We start from the raw sequence: 14,897 nt of genomic DNA on the forward strand, positions 1-14,897 counted from the left end.
TTCATGATACATCCTTTTATGGAATTTATTTGAAGTCATGAGAGTAGATAGACCACTAAGTAAAAAGAAGAGCCAAATAAAGATCTCTCAAAAATATCAATGTAATGTATAAATCGAATGGGACACAGCAGGGTGAATTAAGAAGTTAAATTCTGAGAGGTAGAATTTAAAAGAAAAGGAGAAAGTGGATTCACAAAAATTAAAGCTCATTGAGAAATAAATCAGTTTAGGAAACCGACTTGATTTAGTAATAAAGGGTTAATTGGTGAACTTGTGAGAACTGTTCGAGTGAACTGAAATGTGAGTGTGTTTGGGCAGCACAGAAGTCAGATGGCCTGGGATTGGGAGGAGTAGAAAAAGTGTTCATAGGAGTGTAAAACCTCTGCCAGGTGTTTGCTATTAAGGCAGGGAGCAGAGAAAGGCTCTTTTAGAAAGATCATGCAAACATGTCATAAGATTAAGTAAATCTTTCTAATCAGTTTTCAGGTTCCAGAGTTCAAAGTGGGATCCTGAACGATGTCAACATTCCCCACCCAGGCAGCCCCCAACAGCAGCACTTCAATGACCCCCACCTTTCTGCTGGTGGGCATGCCAGGCCTGTCAGCTGTACCCTCCTGGTGGACAGCACCCCTCATCACCATCTACCTTCTCTCTGTTCTGGGCAACAGTACTATCCTCTGGGTCATTGCCATGGAGCCCACGTTACACCGTCCAATGTACGTCTTCCTCTTCCTGCTTAGTGTATCTGATGTTGGCTTGGCCACAGCCCTGATGCCCACCCTGTTGGGTCTTGCCCTTGCTGATGCTCATGCTGTCCCTGCCTCAGCCTGCCTCCTGCAGATGTTCTTTGTCCACGTCTTTTCTGTCATGGAGTCCTCTGTCTTAGTCGCCATGGCCTTTGATCGGGCACTGGCCATCTGCCGCCCTCTCCACTACCCAACACTTCTCACCAATGATGTTGTTAGGAAGATTGGCTTCACCATTGTTTTCCGATGCATGGGTCTCCATCTGCCCTTGCCATTTCTCCTGGCCCATATGCCCTACTGCCACCCACAGGTTCTGACTCATTCGTATTGCTTGCACCCAGATATAGCCCGATTGGCCTGTCCAGGAGCTTGGGGTGCAGTCTACAGCTTCTTTGTGGTCCTGTCAGCCATGGGATTAGACCCACTACTTATTTTCTGCTCCTATGGCCTAATTGGCAGGGTATTGCAGGGCTTGGGATCAAGCGAGGATCGCTGGAAGGCTGGTCAAACCTGTGCCGCCCACCTCTCTGCTGTGCTTCTCTTCTATGTGCCCATGATCCTCCTGGCACTCATTGACCGTCTTAGGATGCCAATCCCTCTGCCTGCCCATACTCTTCTCTCCTATGTCCACTTCCTGCTTCCTCCATTGATCAACCCTATTCTCTATAGTGTCAAGATGAAGGAGATTAGAGAGAAAATCCTCAAGAGGTTGCAGCCCAGAAAAGTAGGTTGTGCTCAGTGAGAAGAATGTCCCTCCACATATAGGGACTCAGGACTACAAGATACAAAGGTTTCCATGACTGAGAACTCAGTTCATTATGCATGAAATGGCCATTCAGGTACACACAAGCACATGCACATGGATGGATATGCCTGTTCCTAAATGTGTGCCTGTGTATATTAGTGAAACCTTATGAACCCCAGAGAATGGCAGTGGTCTAACTACCTTACACTACAAATGAATGGCATTAAAAGGGCCAGAATCTAGGTCTTGTCACAACTGTCCAAATATGTTGGTTGTTGTTTTGTTTTTGTTAATTTCTACACTACATCTATATCCTAATAACTGAGGAAATTGAAGGAGTTAAGCAGTTACATGGGAAAGAAAAAAAGAAGACAGAAACATTCTACTCAACTGGATAGTGTTGGGCCTTCATTAAAAGTAGAGATTCTGACATATCCATAGGAATTGGATGAAAGAGGACACAAGTAAGTATCTCAATTAGGCTATTTATGTCAAGGGATATGCTACATAACTCTGATTAGGCCAGGAAAAAGAAGAGCCTTCATTGAGTTCAAAATGTTGGTATTCCTGATTAAAATTTCAAATGATTTAGAAGAAATTTGAAAAAGTAAAAATTACTTTAAATTGCCATCCAAATGTAACCATAATTAATTTTAGTGAACACTAATAAATGTAAAGTTTATGTAAATGGAATCTTACACATGGTAGATGAAGTCGTTGGTCAGAAGAAATTTGAAAAAGTAAAAATTGCTTTAAATTGCCATCCAAATGTAACAATAATTACATTTTAGTGAACACTAATAAATGTAAAGTTTATATAAATGGAATCTTACACATGGTAGATGAAGTCGTTGGTCTTAGTGGTAGTGTTATATATCCACACCCGCATTGGGGATCAGAGTGTGCAGATTATACTTACTTTCACTTTTATTTTGAGCTTGGACACATGACTTTCTCTGGTCAACATTGTCTCTATGACTTGTTTTTGTCAGTAGGATGTTAGTGGATATGATAAGAGCAGAGGCCCAAGTGGGATTTTCACAATGGGGTTTCTTCCTTTGCTATGAGTAATGTTAAGCTCAGGTAGTAGTGCCCCTTCTACCTGATCCCTAAGACAAGATACATGGGGCAAACCTATACCCTGGAGCCACTCCTAGCTGACTAGAGACCTGAAGCAGAGCCATCAAGTCAAAACAGCCTACATCAAAATGACGTCTGTCAACCTGATGATCAGCAAGCATTACAATAAATTCTGTAGTTGTAAGCAACTAAGATTTGTGGTTGTTTGCAACAAAAAGGAACTAACACTATAACTACAGTTTTTTTCTATAAATATCGTTAATTCCTAATGATTTTTTCTTTGTTATTACAATTATTAATATCTATCTACATAAAAGCCTAAGCAACTGGCCGACAGGCCAGTAGCAATGACTCACACTGACCACTAAGGGGCAGATGCTCAAAAAAGGAGCTGCTGAGCTGTGGTCACTTGGCAGCAGCAGTTCTCGGGTGACGCACCCAGAACCAGAGAGGAGGGAGACCAATTCTGGAGTGCGTCACCAAGAACCGCTCTCTCGCAATTTGGGACCCCTCGGGGGATATCGGAGAGCCACTTTCAGCCCAATCCCCACAGGCCAGGCCAAGCGACCCCACCAGTGTATGAATCCATGCACCAGGCCTCTAGTACATATATAAGGGGCTTGCTTTGTAGCATGAAAGTTGAATAACATTCTACATGTCTTTCTTTATCTTGCTTTTCTTATGGTAGAAATCCCTCAAAGTAAATAAGTATGGATTCATTCAAGGACTACATAATATCCCATGACATGGATGGACTGCATTTAACTCAACTATTTCCTCATAATGGGTATTGGAGTTGTCTTCAGTATTATGACACTCTAAACAATGCTGTAATAAACATTCTTATGCAGCTGTCCATGTGCACTTATGCTTTTATTTCTATAAGACTGATATTCAGGTCATCACTGCTGGTTTCAAATGGTTGTACATTTTTTTTATTTCAATGAGTATTAGTAGATCCATTTCCCCAAAGGCTATATTAATTTATATTTCTTCCCTACATGGAAGTGTGCCTTTTCCCTACATACCCACCAAAATTCACTGTTACCACTATTCTTAAATTTTCATCAATTTTATTAGTGAAAATTATCACATTTACCTTTATGTTGAATTTTCCCAATAGTAAAAATGAGTGTCTTTCACATGTCTATTGATTATTTTGTCCCCTTTATCAGTAGCTTTATCCATGTTTCTATTTTGTTGTTTATATGTGAAATATAAATTTGCAAGAGATCCTAGTTTTATGCCTTTACCAATATGTTTGTCTTTGGCCTTGTTTAGGCAATTAAATTGCAAACAAATATAGGTAGTTTTATATAATCAAACCCACTTTTATTTTTTTTATAATTTTGTTGTTTTATATTTTGCTTCTAAAAATGTATCTTTGAGTCCTTTGTTTTACATACACTCTTTTATGCTTTTCTTCTAAAGTTGTTGAAATAGTTTTAATTTTAGATTTTTCTGTGTCAGAAGTCCAAACTTATATTAATCAAAGTCAATGTGTACTAGTGGCAAAACTATCTATTAAATACATTCTCTTTTTCTCACTGAAATAAAATACTATGTGTGAATGCCATTTCTTACAATATGTGTGTCTGTCTGTTTGTGTACATTGCTTTACAGATCTTTTAATGTGTCATATATATGATCACTTATCACTGAGCTATTACAGTAGCCACATAGTATGATTTTGTTAATATGTGGTATAGTGATCCTTCTCTCACAAAACAAATAAGAGCTTTGGAATACTAAGAGAAACCACATTGTTTTTATAGATTAAATCTAAGAGAATCAACATTTGTTAATAAGTTTTTACATCCAATAATATATGATTGATGTTTCACCTAGTAACAGCTTTTTTACATTTTTAATAAAATTATTAGTTTTAATTAAATTTATTTCCATGTAGTTTTTAAGTGTATAATTTTGTTGCTATTATAAATAAAATATTTTCCCATTTCTGTTTCCACATACATCTTGCTAATTAGAGAAAAACATTTTTATCTTGAATTGATAGCTACTTTACCAATTATCATATGCATTACAGTAGTTTTGTTTTTTTACTTTTGGGGATTTTATTTATATACAGCATGTATAAGTAAAAATAGGTGATTGGTGACTTTTCTGTAATATTCATGCACATTATTTCAATATAATTTAATGAATTCACTGGGTCTCAACCAATTATGAAAGATTAAGAGTGAAAGTGAACATTCAAATCTTGTTTCTCATTTTAATAAAAGTAGCATTAATATTTTACCTGTTAGAATGATGGTTGACTTCTATATCTTTGTGCAAATTTTATAACATTTAAATAGTTCATTTATATTTCATTTTAATTTTTTAATAAATGTACTTAATGAATCCTACCAAATGCTTTTCAGCATCCAATTATAATTGCTTTAATGTTTTGAAAAATTTTCTGACATTGAAATATCACTGTTCTCTTATGTTTATAAAAAATATTAAATAAAAAGTAGCAAATTGAATTAACTTAGTCACCAAAAAAGAACACATAATAATATGTTGGTATACATTCCAGGAATGCAGAAATAGTTATCTACTCATATTATATCAAGTTTCTCAGCAAGGCATATTATATATTCTCTTATTAAATGAATTAAATAAATTAGTCTCTCTTTCACAATGAGAATACTAAGGCTGAGAATTTAAGAATACCCCAAGTCTATAAAATTAGAGATGCAACATTTATTTTCAGATTTTCCTGAATCTAAAACAAATCTTTTAAAATTGTTGAACAGGGAAACAGCCTGATCTTGATGCAATGTTTTTAATCAGCTATAAGGTCTCCAGGAAGCCTTGATTTCCCAACGTCTACCCTTTCCTTCTTCCTGACACACCCGCCTCCAGCTTCCCATGTATTTACTGAGAGTAGAACGATGTGAATGAAGAGTTGGGAGACCCTCAGGCCAGGGTTTGAATTCTCAGTCCACTACTTCCTGGGTTATTTGGCAGGAAATGGTAGAGCTGAGACCAGAGGCCTTCTTTCCTGGCTAAGTCCCTAGCTTGTCTACTCATCTTGCCTCCTCCCTGGCAAGAAACACTAATTTATCATAGCAGATAGTTTAAAGGGCAGATAATGCCTGCTGGGGTCTTTTTATTCTTTCTTCTATGGGTTGGCTTCTAAATCCTCTAGTCTGGAGCTACCTTATATCTTACTGCTGGACTCTGACCTCCAAAATAAGAATGGCATAGTCCTGGTGGCTCCTAAAATGTCTTTACTGGCCCTTTCTCATTAGGAGGTCCATGGAACACTTTAGTCTGGTTTCATTTAAATGTCAGAAGTGGCAGATGAGACCAGGGGCCTGCAAGTAGCAAAGTTGTTTGGATGTGCACTTGGCCACTGAGGTGAAGCTTCTGTGTTGTGACCTGACAGGTATTACCAGTGTTGTGGGCTACCCCACTTTAGAGGGAGGAAACCTGTCTCACAAAGGCCCCTTAAGGTCCCTGTCAATGTTAACTTCTTGGTAACAGGTACAGAGAGTGGGGGGTAGAGCCTAGATGATGACTTCTCTGACTCACACTTGCATCCCCCCCTCCTTACCTTCCCCCCACCAGCCAGCAAAACCTGAGGAGCTTTCATACTGAATGTTCTATGGTACTATGATCTAATTTTCTCTTTTCACAGAAACTTCCAGAATTATTGTGTTCTCTAATATTTAGTAACTGTTATGCCAGCCATTTTACCAGATGTGATGCCCCTTTTTAAAAGACTATTCTTTCAGCTCAAATTGATATCCATCTACTAAACACAAACTATGGAAGGTACTTTATTGCAAAGAGACTTCTTAAAAGTTGAATAAAGCTCAGCCCTTTCCTTGTGGAAGTTCCAATGTCATCATGAGAGAGACATATGCGTGATGTTGGAGGTCCTGCAGGTCTCCATCCACTGTACCCCGAGGACACAGCCCTTATCTTTACTAAAAATACTGCCAAATACAATGCCCACCTATAATTTCCTTCTACAGTTTCCCCCAAAATTGGCTTTAGCAAACTACACACTCTCTAGGTTCCCCTTCCACGTTGCCCTGGGAAAGTAAATTTCAAACATTAATGTACACACCAATTATTCGTGCAGTTCACAGTGTGACCTTCTCAGGAAAGTGGGACTAAGACAGGGAGAAAAGTGATAGCACAATGTCCATCCTTGTTTAATGAGTCCCCTCAAAATGGGTCATTTCTAAGATTCCATGTCTGAAGCCTTTATTGACAAGATTCCACCTAACTCAGCTAACTAAAGATATGACTTACTGTTGACAACATTGTTTTTTCCAACTATGTTCATCATGCAAAGACAAATTGTACCCCACCCCACATATGGACTCCAATCTTTTGTTGTTGTTAATCCTTACCTGAGGATATTTTTCTATTGGTTTTTTTTTAGAGAGAGTGAATGGGAGAAGGAGAGACAGAAAGAGAAAGAAACATGGATATGAGAGAGACACATCAGGTGGTTGCCTCCTGCATGTGCCTAACCAAGGTATGTGCCTTTGATTGGTATCAAACCTATGACCCTTCAGTCCATGGGCTGACACTCTAACCACTGTGCAAAACTAGCCAAAGCTAGACCCTAATCTTTTGCAACTGTTAACCCTGTCTCAAATGTAGCTTGGTCCTGTAGGCTGTACACCCCATGAAGCATTTTTATCTCCAGCACTCTGAAAGGCATTGGGTTAATCTCTATAAATTGCAGGATTTTCATTGAGAAACATAAAATCCTCTTAAGGAACTTCAGTTTGAGTGTCTAGGACACCAACCCAGTCCCTGGTTGTCTTATCCCAAAGCAAGGTGGAGAGCTTTCAGATTATTCATGTTCTGCAGCTTCTCTGCTTCAGCCCCTTTCAGAATCCATATCCTTATTTATAGTCTCATACTCATCTCTAGCATAGGCACATCTGCCTGAGAATTAACAGACTCCCAGTTCCCTTGGGAACAATGACTCCCCTTGCTTCATCACTGCCTGTCAATGAGGGGCTCATCCCTGGAAATGCAGAGAGCAGGCTCTGACTCTCACTCACAGATTTAACTCTTGTGATCCTGTTCCCACCTCAGGTGCAGGCTTGGGGAGAACTAGTCTCTGACATTGGTAAGGCCACAAGACTAAGTGGATGCCATAGTGGATACAATCTAAGACCATCACAGACTTTATGTGGAATTCTGCCCACAGGTATGTTCTGTTTGGTCATCAGAATGTCTAGTTTTATTACTAATGTGAATGGATTTAGGTCACAAGCTTTCAGATCTATCATAGACTCCCCCTTTCTTCAATGTTTTATATCTAGTCTCTTCACATTTGTTGGCCACCAAAGGCATTTAATGTCACAGAACAGAAAGGAAAGACCAGGGTCACAAGCACTGCTGGTATCTTAGACCATCAGGTTCAGAAGAGAATATCAATTTTAGCCCTCAATTTTAAATGTTGGAAATAAATAAAAGCTGTCATTCTGATGGCATGTTTCAGGAGAACATATGATTTTAGACAGAGAATGGAAAATAAGATCTAGCAAAAACATCTTGGACCTAGAACAAAGTAAGAACAGATATTAGTAAGTGAATCAATGTTGATAAGCCAACAATAATGTCTCTGTCTTCAGATTAATACAAGACAGGATGTGCTTGAGATGAGAGCTACCATAAATAAATTAGGTCAGGTAGAACATTGGAGAGAAGAAGCCTATAAACTTTTTTTTTGATTTCTCATATTCTAAAAAAATAGACATAGGATATAATCTTTCACTGATAATAGGCAACCAAACATACCATCATGCTCTTTTTTGGTTCAAGTATGAGATTATAAAGGCAAGATGATTACTGGAATTTTAGACAAAGTTTATCTTAACATTTAATGTTTAGCTAACAGCAACAATAACTGATTCTGAGTGATTCATTTTTGCATTTACCCAGAATATGACCTTGCACATAATAAAGGGCAAAATAACTTTACCTACATAATATCCAGAAGTGGATCACTGGGTCAAAAGGCAGTTCCATTTTTTATATTTTGAGGAAACTCCATACTGCTTTTCATAGTGCCTGCAGCAATCTGCCTTCCCACCAACAATGTACAAGGATTCCCTTTTCTCCACATCCTCACCAGCATTTATTGTTGATTTATTGATGATAACCATTTTGAGTGAAAAGGCTATCTCACTGTGATTTCAGTTTGCATCTCTCTGATGATTAGAGATGTGATTTCTTCATATGTCTATTGGCCATTTTTATGTCCTCTTTGCAGAAGTGTCCATTCAGATCCTTTGCCCATTTGTTTTAAATTGGGTGTTGAGTAGTAGAAGTTCTTTATATTTTGGACATTAGCCCATTATCAAATGTGTCATTGGCAAATATGTTCTCCCATTCAGTAGGTTTCCTTTTCACTTTGTTGATTATTTCTTTTGCTGTGAAAAAGCTTTTTCGTGTGATGTAGTCCCATTTGTTTATTTTCTCTTTTTTTCCTTTGTCCAAAGAGATATATCTGCAAAATTATTGCTAGGAGAAATGCCTGAAATTTTGCTGCCTATGTTTTCCTCTAGGAATTTTATGGTTTCACAACTTACATTTAAGTCTTTAATTCATTTTGAGTTTATTCTTATGTATGATGTAAGTTGGTGGTCTAGTTTAATTTTTTTGCATGTATCTGTCCAATTTTCCCAACAGCATTTATTGAAGAGACTGTCTTTACTCCATTTTTTTTGTTCTTGCCCCTTTTGTCAAACATTACTTGACTATAAAGGCATAGGTTTACTGATGTTCATTTTAGGGTTTGCTCTATAGTTTAAATATTTTGGAAGCATGCAGAGAATCAAGAGTTTTAAGGAGGGGGGAATCCAATTAATTGAAGTGCTTTTTGTATATCATTCAGAAAAGCCCAATGGCATATTAATAAAATTTCCAACATTAAATCTAGACTTTTAGAATTATATGCAGAATTTGAATATTTTTGAGGTACCATACAATTTGCAAATATAAATATTTGTTTATATACAGTGTCTCACTAAATATTTAAAATAAAACCATAATTTAGGTTTTATTAATATGAACTTACTGGAAGAAAACTAAGCAAATATCATATAATCAATAAGTTGCATAATTTGAACTATTGGAAGCATATCTAGGCATTTTGGGAACAATTACCCCATTCTATCAAAGCACTCATTCAGAAATTGCTTTATTTTTACTCTGAGACAACTAGTGATTAGATTTGCAGCTGCTTCTGAATTAAGACTTTAACAATAGCCTTTCTAATCTGCTTAGTCTTCACACTGTAGATGATAGGGTTGAGCACTGGAGGGATGAGCAGAAAGATATTAGCCATGATGGTGTGGACAAATGGAGGTGCTGAATGTCCATAGCGATGAACAAGTGACAAGCTGATGAGAGGAATGTAGAAGATGGCAACAGCACTGATGTGGGATATGCAGGTGTTGAAGGCTTTCCACCTCCCCTCTGAGGAAGTAATGTTGAGGACAGACCGGATGATCAGGACATAGGAAAGCAAGATGCAAGGGCAGTCAAATCCTGTCGTGGAGAAGAGTGCAAACAGGCCAAGGATACTGTTGATTCTATTGTCTGTGCATGAGAGCTGAATGAGATCAACATGGTAGCAGTAAGAATGTGAAAGGACCACAGAACTGCAAAAGGACAACCTCCTGACAAAAAGCACAACGGGCAACATGACAGCAACATTCCTTATCAACATGCTCACCCCGATCTGGGCAATCCTGGCATTGGTGAGGATGATGGTGTACCTCAGTGGGTCACAGATGGCTACAAAATGATCAAAGGCCATGGCCAGCAGAACCCCAGACTCCATGAAAGTAAATGTATGGAGAAAGAACATCTGAGCAATGCAAGCATTTAAGTTGATCTCTCGAGCTTCAAACCAGAAGACACCAAGGGTAGTGGAAAGTGTGCAGAGGGACAAGCTCAGGTCTGTGGCTGACAGCATAGAGAGAAAATAATACATGGTCTCATGGAGGCTCTGCTCACGGAGGACCACAAAGAGGATCATGCTGTTCCCAGACAGGGCGATGACATACAGGAGACAAAAAGGGATGGAGATCCAGGCCTGGACTGCTCTCAAGCCTGGGATACCCGTCAGGAGGAAGGTCGGAAGCTGAGCACTGGTATTGTTGACCAACATAATGAGGGACTGAGAAGACAAGGATATTTGAATAATTGAACATGACATAATGAATATAGCTTATCACTTAGAACATCATAGTGGTACTCTGAGACTCACTTGTTGAGAAGAGAGAATTCCCATATTATATTACTTAAAATGTTCTTAAGTCTTAATTCTTTTGGGTGAAATCAAATATCACAATTAAATCATCCCTGACTATAAAAGTCCCCAGTAGATTACCTAAACAATATGATGAAAAATCTGGTTTCCAGTATTTTTTAAAATAAATTATTAATCCTGGAATAAAGCACCAAAAAAATCAAGTCACATTTATAATGTAGATATTATTAGATTTTTCCAGGGGTATGTCCAGAAAAATGCTAAAGACATCGCAAGACACACATGTTTATATATGTGGTAATAGAGTAGTCCAAAGGTTTTATTAATATGAAATAAGTATAGCTCCATCCATAAATTTCTTTTTCTGATTTAATTTTGCCCCCAAGAATCTTAAATATGAAATCCTTTAAGGATCTGCCACTTGTCCATTCTCAAGACATTTAAATAATTATATTTCCCATTTTCACAGTTTCATCTTTTACTTATTTAATAACAAAATAAAAAAAATTATCTGAAAGCTATCTCTGGTTTCCAGGTTTCTGAAGATAGAACTTTATGATGGACATTGTCATAAGGATTTCTCATGGATAAATCAAATTCATTCTATTCAAAATCAAATAGGTCACTTTCCCCTATAATTTTTCTTACTCCTATATATTCTATGCAAAGTTTATAATTTTCACAAAAATTAACCAATTATCTAAGTCAAGGCTCTGGGAGTTTTGTACTCAGATGTTTCTACTGGTCACCACTCCAATTAATTACCAAGTCTTTTCTAATATCTCTCTTTCTTATTCTACCTATTCTTATTTAAACACAAAATAATCTCCTTCAGGTATTATACTGTATAACCTAGACTATTAAATTAACCTACAAATAATATTAATTTAATTTATTATAAATATAAAATAACAAGGGCTTCAAAGCAACAACAACATCCATTTATTAAAAATCTTCTCTATGCCAGAAAATATAAATGAGAAAAACAATCTTTTAAACTATATAAAAATGACAAAACCACATATCATAACTTGTGAGGCAACATATTGGAGTGCAATGGATAGCATAAAGGATAGACATTTATTGGAAAACAAAGATGCAAAATATTATTTTTGTAAGCTTTCAATATAAGATGCTAGGAAATATTTAAATAAATGTTAAAAGAGGCAAATAACAAAAATAAAAAGCACATATAAATGAGTTAACAATAAAAATCAGTTAATTACTTAAAAAGAAAATATGTGCACTTTTTTTCCAGAATGGTCAAGAAAGGTAGAAAAAGCATGGTTAACTGTATGATACATTTTTTAAAGGTAAATATAATGGAATAGATGCATAAGTATAATACTTTATTTGCAAGAGATACAAAATTATAATTTTATAGGAAAATCTCAATCACCAAACCAGTCCAAGAAATTATATTCAGCAGAGAAAAATTACAATGACAGGAAAAGCCACCAATAACCCCAGAATAATTTCAAAACAAGGTATAAAAAAGGATAAAGAATATGATGATGATGACACTAGAAAAAAGAACTGATGTGATAAAATGATGGTTAATCAATTGGATAACAATTTATAAAACTGTAAAGATCCCTATTTTCCACATTCCTGCTTTTAGATTAAGAATTTCAAGGCAAAACAAAACCCCTATAATAATATTAGAATAGAGAAAATGCATTTGTGACTCTTTTAGGGAATTCCTTTAGAAATAAGAAGAAATTAAAGCCATTAAGTAAACGATTGATACAGAATACCACATCAAATTTAAATACTTACTGATTGCAAAGGATATCTGTAACAAAATCAGAGGTGCAGCATGCTATGTACATGCATTAGAAGACCAAGATCAAACAATGCTGTTATATTTGCTTTAAATAGATTGTGTCTGTTTTTGTTTGAGGACAGTATGTGGTTTGATAGAAGGAAGGGAGTTGGGAGCAGGAAACAAAAAATATCAAATAGATTTCTGTGTCCAGAGGTTTAGGGCATGAAGGACATGGTGGCCACCAGGATGTATTATTCTGGTCCAGCAGATGAAAGTCACAGTCCTCACTCCCAACACTGACAGGAGGTAGGGCCTTGTTAGCCCACTCCCATCTAAGATTCCTCATCTGTAAACCTTGAACTTTAAAAAATATCTCTTATCTGCCTATTTCAGCTGTTTCTGTAATGGTCAAATGCAAGGATGCATTTGAAGTCCTTCTTTCTAAATATAAATGGGTTCTAATAAGAAAGCTATCAGAGAGTTCAGACTGTAAGGATCCTGCCGAAGGTGGAGCTGATGCCAAGTGAAAGAACTGAAAAAGTTAATAATTCTAGAAAATAGGGATATAGAAATCAGCCAAATTTAAAAGCTGAGTGAGACAACAATAAGATATATAAGAAATGTCAAATTTGGTTAACACAGAATCATAAAAATTTACTCTACTTCCTTGACTTAACTAACTTTTGACATTTTCTCCTGAAAAGAAATGTTTGTTTGCAAGCTTCTTAGTGATCTTTCACTAATTCTCATAACCTCTGCTTCAGCCTATCACTGTGAATCCCTCTGGCCAATATCTCTCCGCTTCTACTTCTGATGTACAGTCCTCTGCTACTAAGTACCTGTCTCCCTCTCCCCATGCCTTGCCCTCCAGGTTAACGCTCACCATTCCCTCTTCTTGGTCTGCTGTTTATGGCCCTAGCATCATACCTGGCTCCCGACAAAGGAAGAGCTCCTTTCCACGATCTGCCAGCCAAGTACATATGTGGGTGGCTCCTGGACCTGGTTTTCTGTAGGGAGCCCAGAATTCACCCAGTCCTGCTACCAAGAGACCCTTGGGGTTTGGAGATACTATAATCAGATGAGCAGCATGATCCTAGTGTGAGAACTAGAATTTCCCTGGAGGTTTACCACACCAGTTTAAAGCAGGTCTACATAATATGTTTACCATCTCACTTTTAATTGCTTTATTATCTTGACTAGAGGCCCGGTGCATAAAATTTGTGCATGGGTAGGGTCCTTAGGACTGGCTGGAAATCAGGGCCAATCTGTAGGGCAACTGGCAGGGTGATGGGGGTGGGGGGACCTGCTAGCACCCGCCTTGGCTGGCCTGGGACCTGCGGTCTGGGGGCAGCTCTGCATTGAGCATCTGCCCCCTGGTGGTCAGTGCGTGTCATAGCGACTGGTTGTTCCGCCAGCCGTTCAGCTGTTTAGTCGATTTGCATATTAGGCTTTTATTATATAGGATATTTTTAATGAATATAAACATTCTTTTTTTATCCATTAACTTTAGGTTTTTATTTACTACTGTGTAGGGTGCAGGCAAGAAATGTCCTTATGCTTTCCTCCTCTTCTTTTTCCATTCCTAAATTTAGTCACCAAGAGCATAATATTTTCCTGGAAAAGATATATAAATTCATATACAGCCTTAAAGCTAAATTTAAATATTGTATATTTGTATTTCAGTTGTTTGAACTGTAAAGCAAATAAATTTTTATTGAAATAGGCTTAAACAAACATTACACAATACATATATCACCCTAAATCACTAAGCATATATCTCTATTAAAGGAAGCATCTATTCATCAAAATAAAATTGATTTTTTTCCTTGTACATGATTCAATTATTTCAACTTTTCTTTTCATTTATAATGGATCATGGTTTTCTAAGACCACTTTCTGTTTTCTCTGAAATCCAAATTATCTTCCATTTTGCCTGCTAGCAGGATAAAGACAGGCTTTCTTCATCATCCCACTCATGACTTACTGCTATTTACTCAGACTGTGAGGACCCTGTAAAAAGATGGAGCTTCTGCCAATGAAAGAACTCAAAAAGTTTATTTTCTAGAAAATAGGGCTATAGAAATTAGGCAAATTTAAAATCTGAGTGAAACAATAATAAAATCTATAATAATAAAAGCGTAAATGCTATTTAGACCAGACACCTTCCGGACGACCTTCCAGGCAAAGCTAAGGCTGTGAGGGAAGCCCGGATCTCGGGTGTCTGCAGGCGGCCAGAGGGAAGCCAGTGCCAGCGGTGCCAGAGGGAAGCCAGTGCCAGCAGCTGGGGGAAGGAGG

At 37.3% G+C, this 14,897-nt stretch overlaps 2 protein-coding genes across 2 annotated transcripts; one reads left to right on the forward strand and one right to left on the reverse strand.

Moving 5' to 3' along the window:
* Positions 1 to 446: 446 nt before the first annotated feature.
* Positions 447 to 1,497, forward strand: LOC102246412 (olfactory receptor 51S1). Its single transcript, XM_005863039.2, has one exon. The coding sequence runs from the start codon at positions 517 to 519 to the stop codon at positions 1,486 to 1,488; it is 972 nt and encodes a 323-aa protein (XP_005863101.1). The 5' UTR covers positions 447 to 516; the 3' UTR covers positions 1,489 to 1,497.
* An 8,287-nt stretch (positions 1,498 to 9,784) lies between these two features.
* On the reverse strand, positions 9,785 to 10,780 carry LOC102254754 (olfactory receptor 51F2). Its single transcript, XM_005863060.1, has one exon. The coding sequence runs from the start codon at positions 10,778 to 10,780 to the stop codon at positions 9,785 to 9,787; it is 996 nt and encodes a 331-aa protein (XP_005863122.1).
* Between the last annotated feature and the right edge of the window lie 4,117 nt (positions 10,781 to 14,897).

This window comes from Myotis brandtii, unplaced genomic scaffold, assembly GCF_000412655.1.
Source record: "Myotis brandtii unplaced genomic scaffold, ASM41265v1 scaffold1704, whole genome shotgun sequence".
In the NCBI taxonomy this organism is placed as follows: domain Eukaryota; kingdom Metazoa; phylum Chordata; class Mammalia; order Chiroptera; family Vespertilionidae; genus Myotis; species Myotis brandtii.

Coding starts and splice junctions, on each gene's coding strand:
- LOC102246412 (XM_005863039.2), top strand. CDS start 517: ATGTCAACATTCCCCACCCAGGCAGCCCCCAACAGCAGCACTTCAATG.
- LOC102254754 (XM_005863060.1), bottom strand. CDS start 10,780: ATGTCATGTTCAATTATTCAAATATCCTTGTCTTCTCAGTCCCTCATT.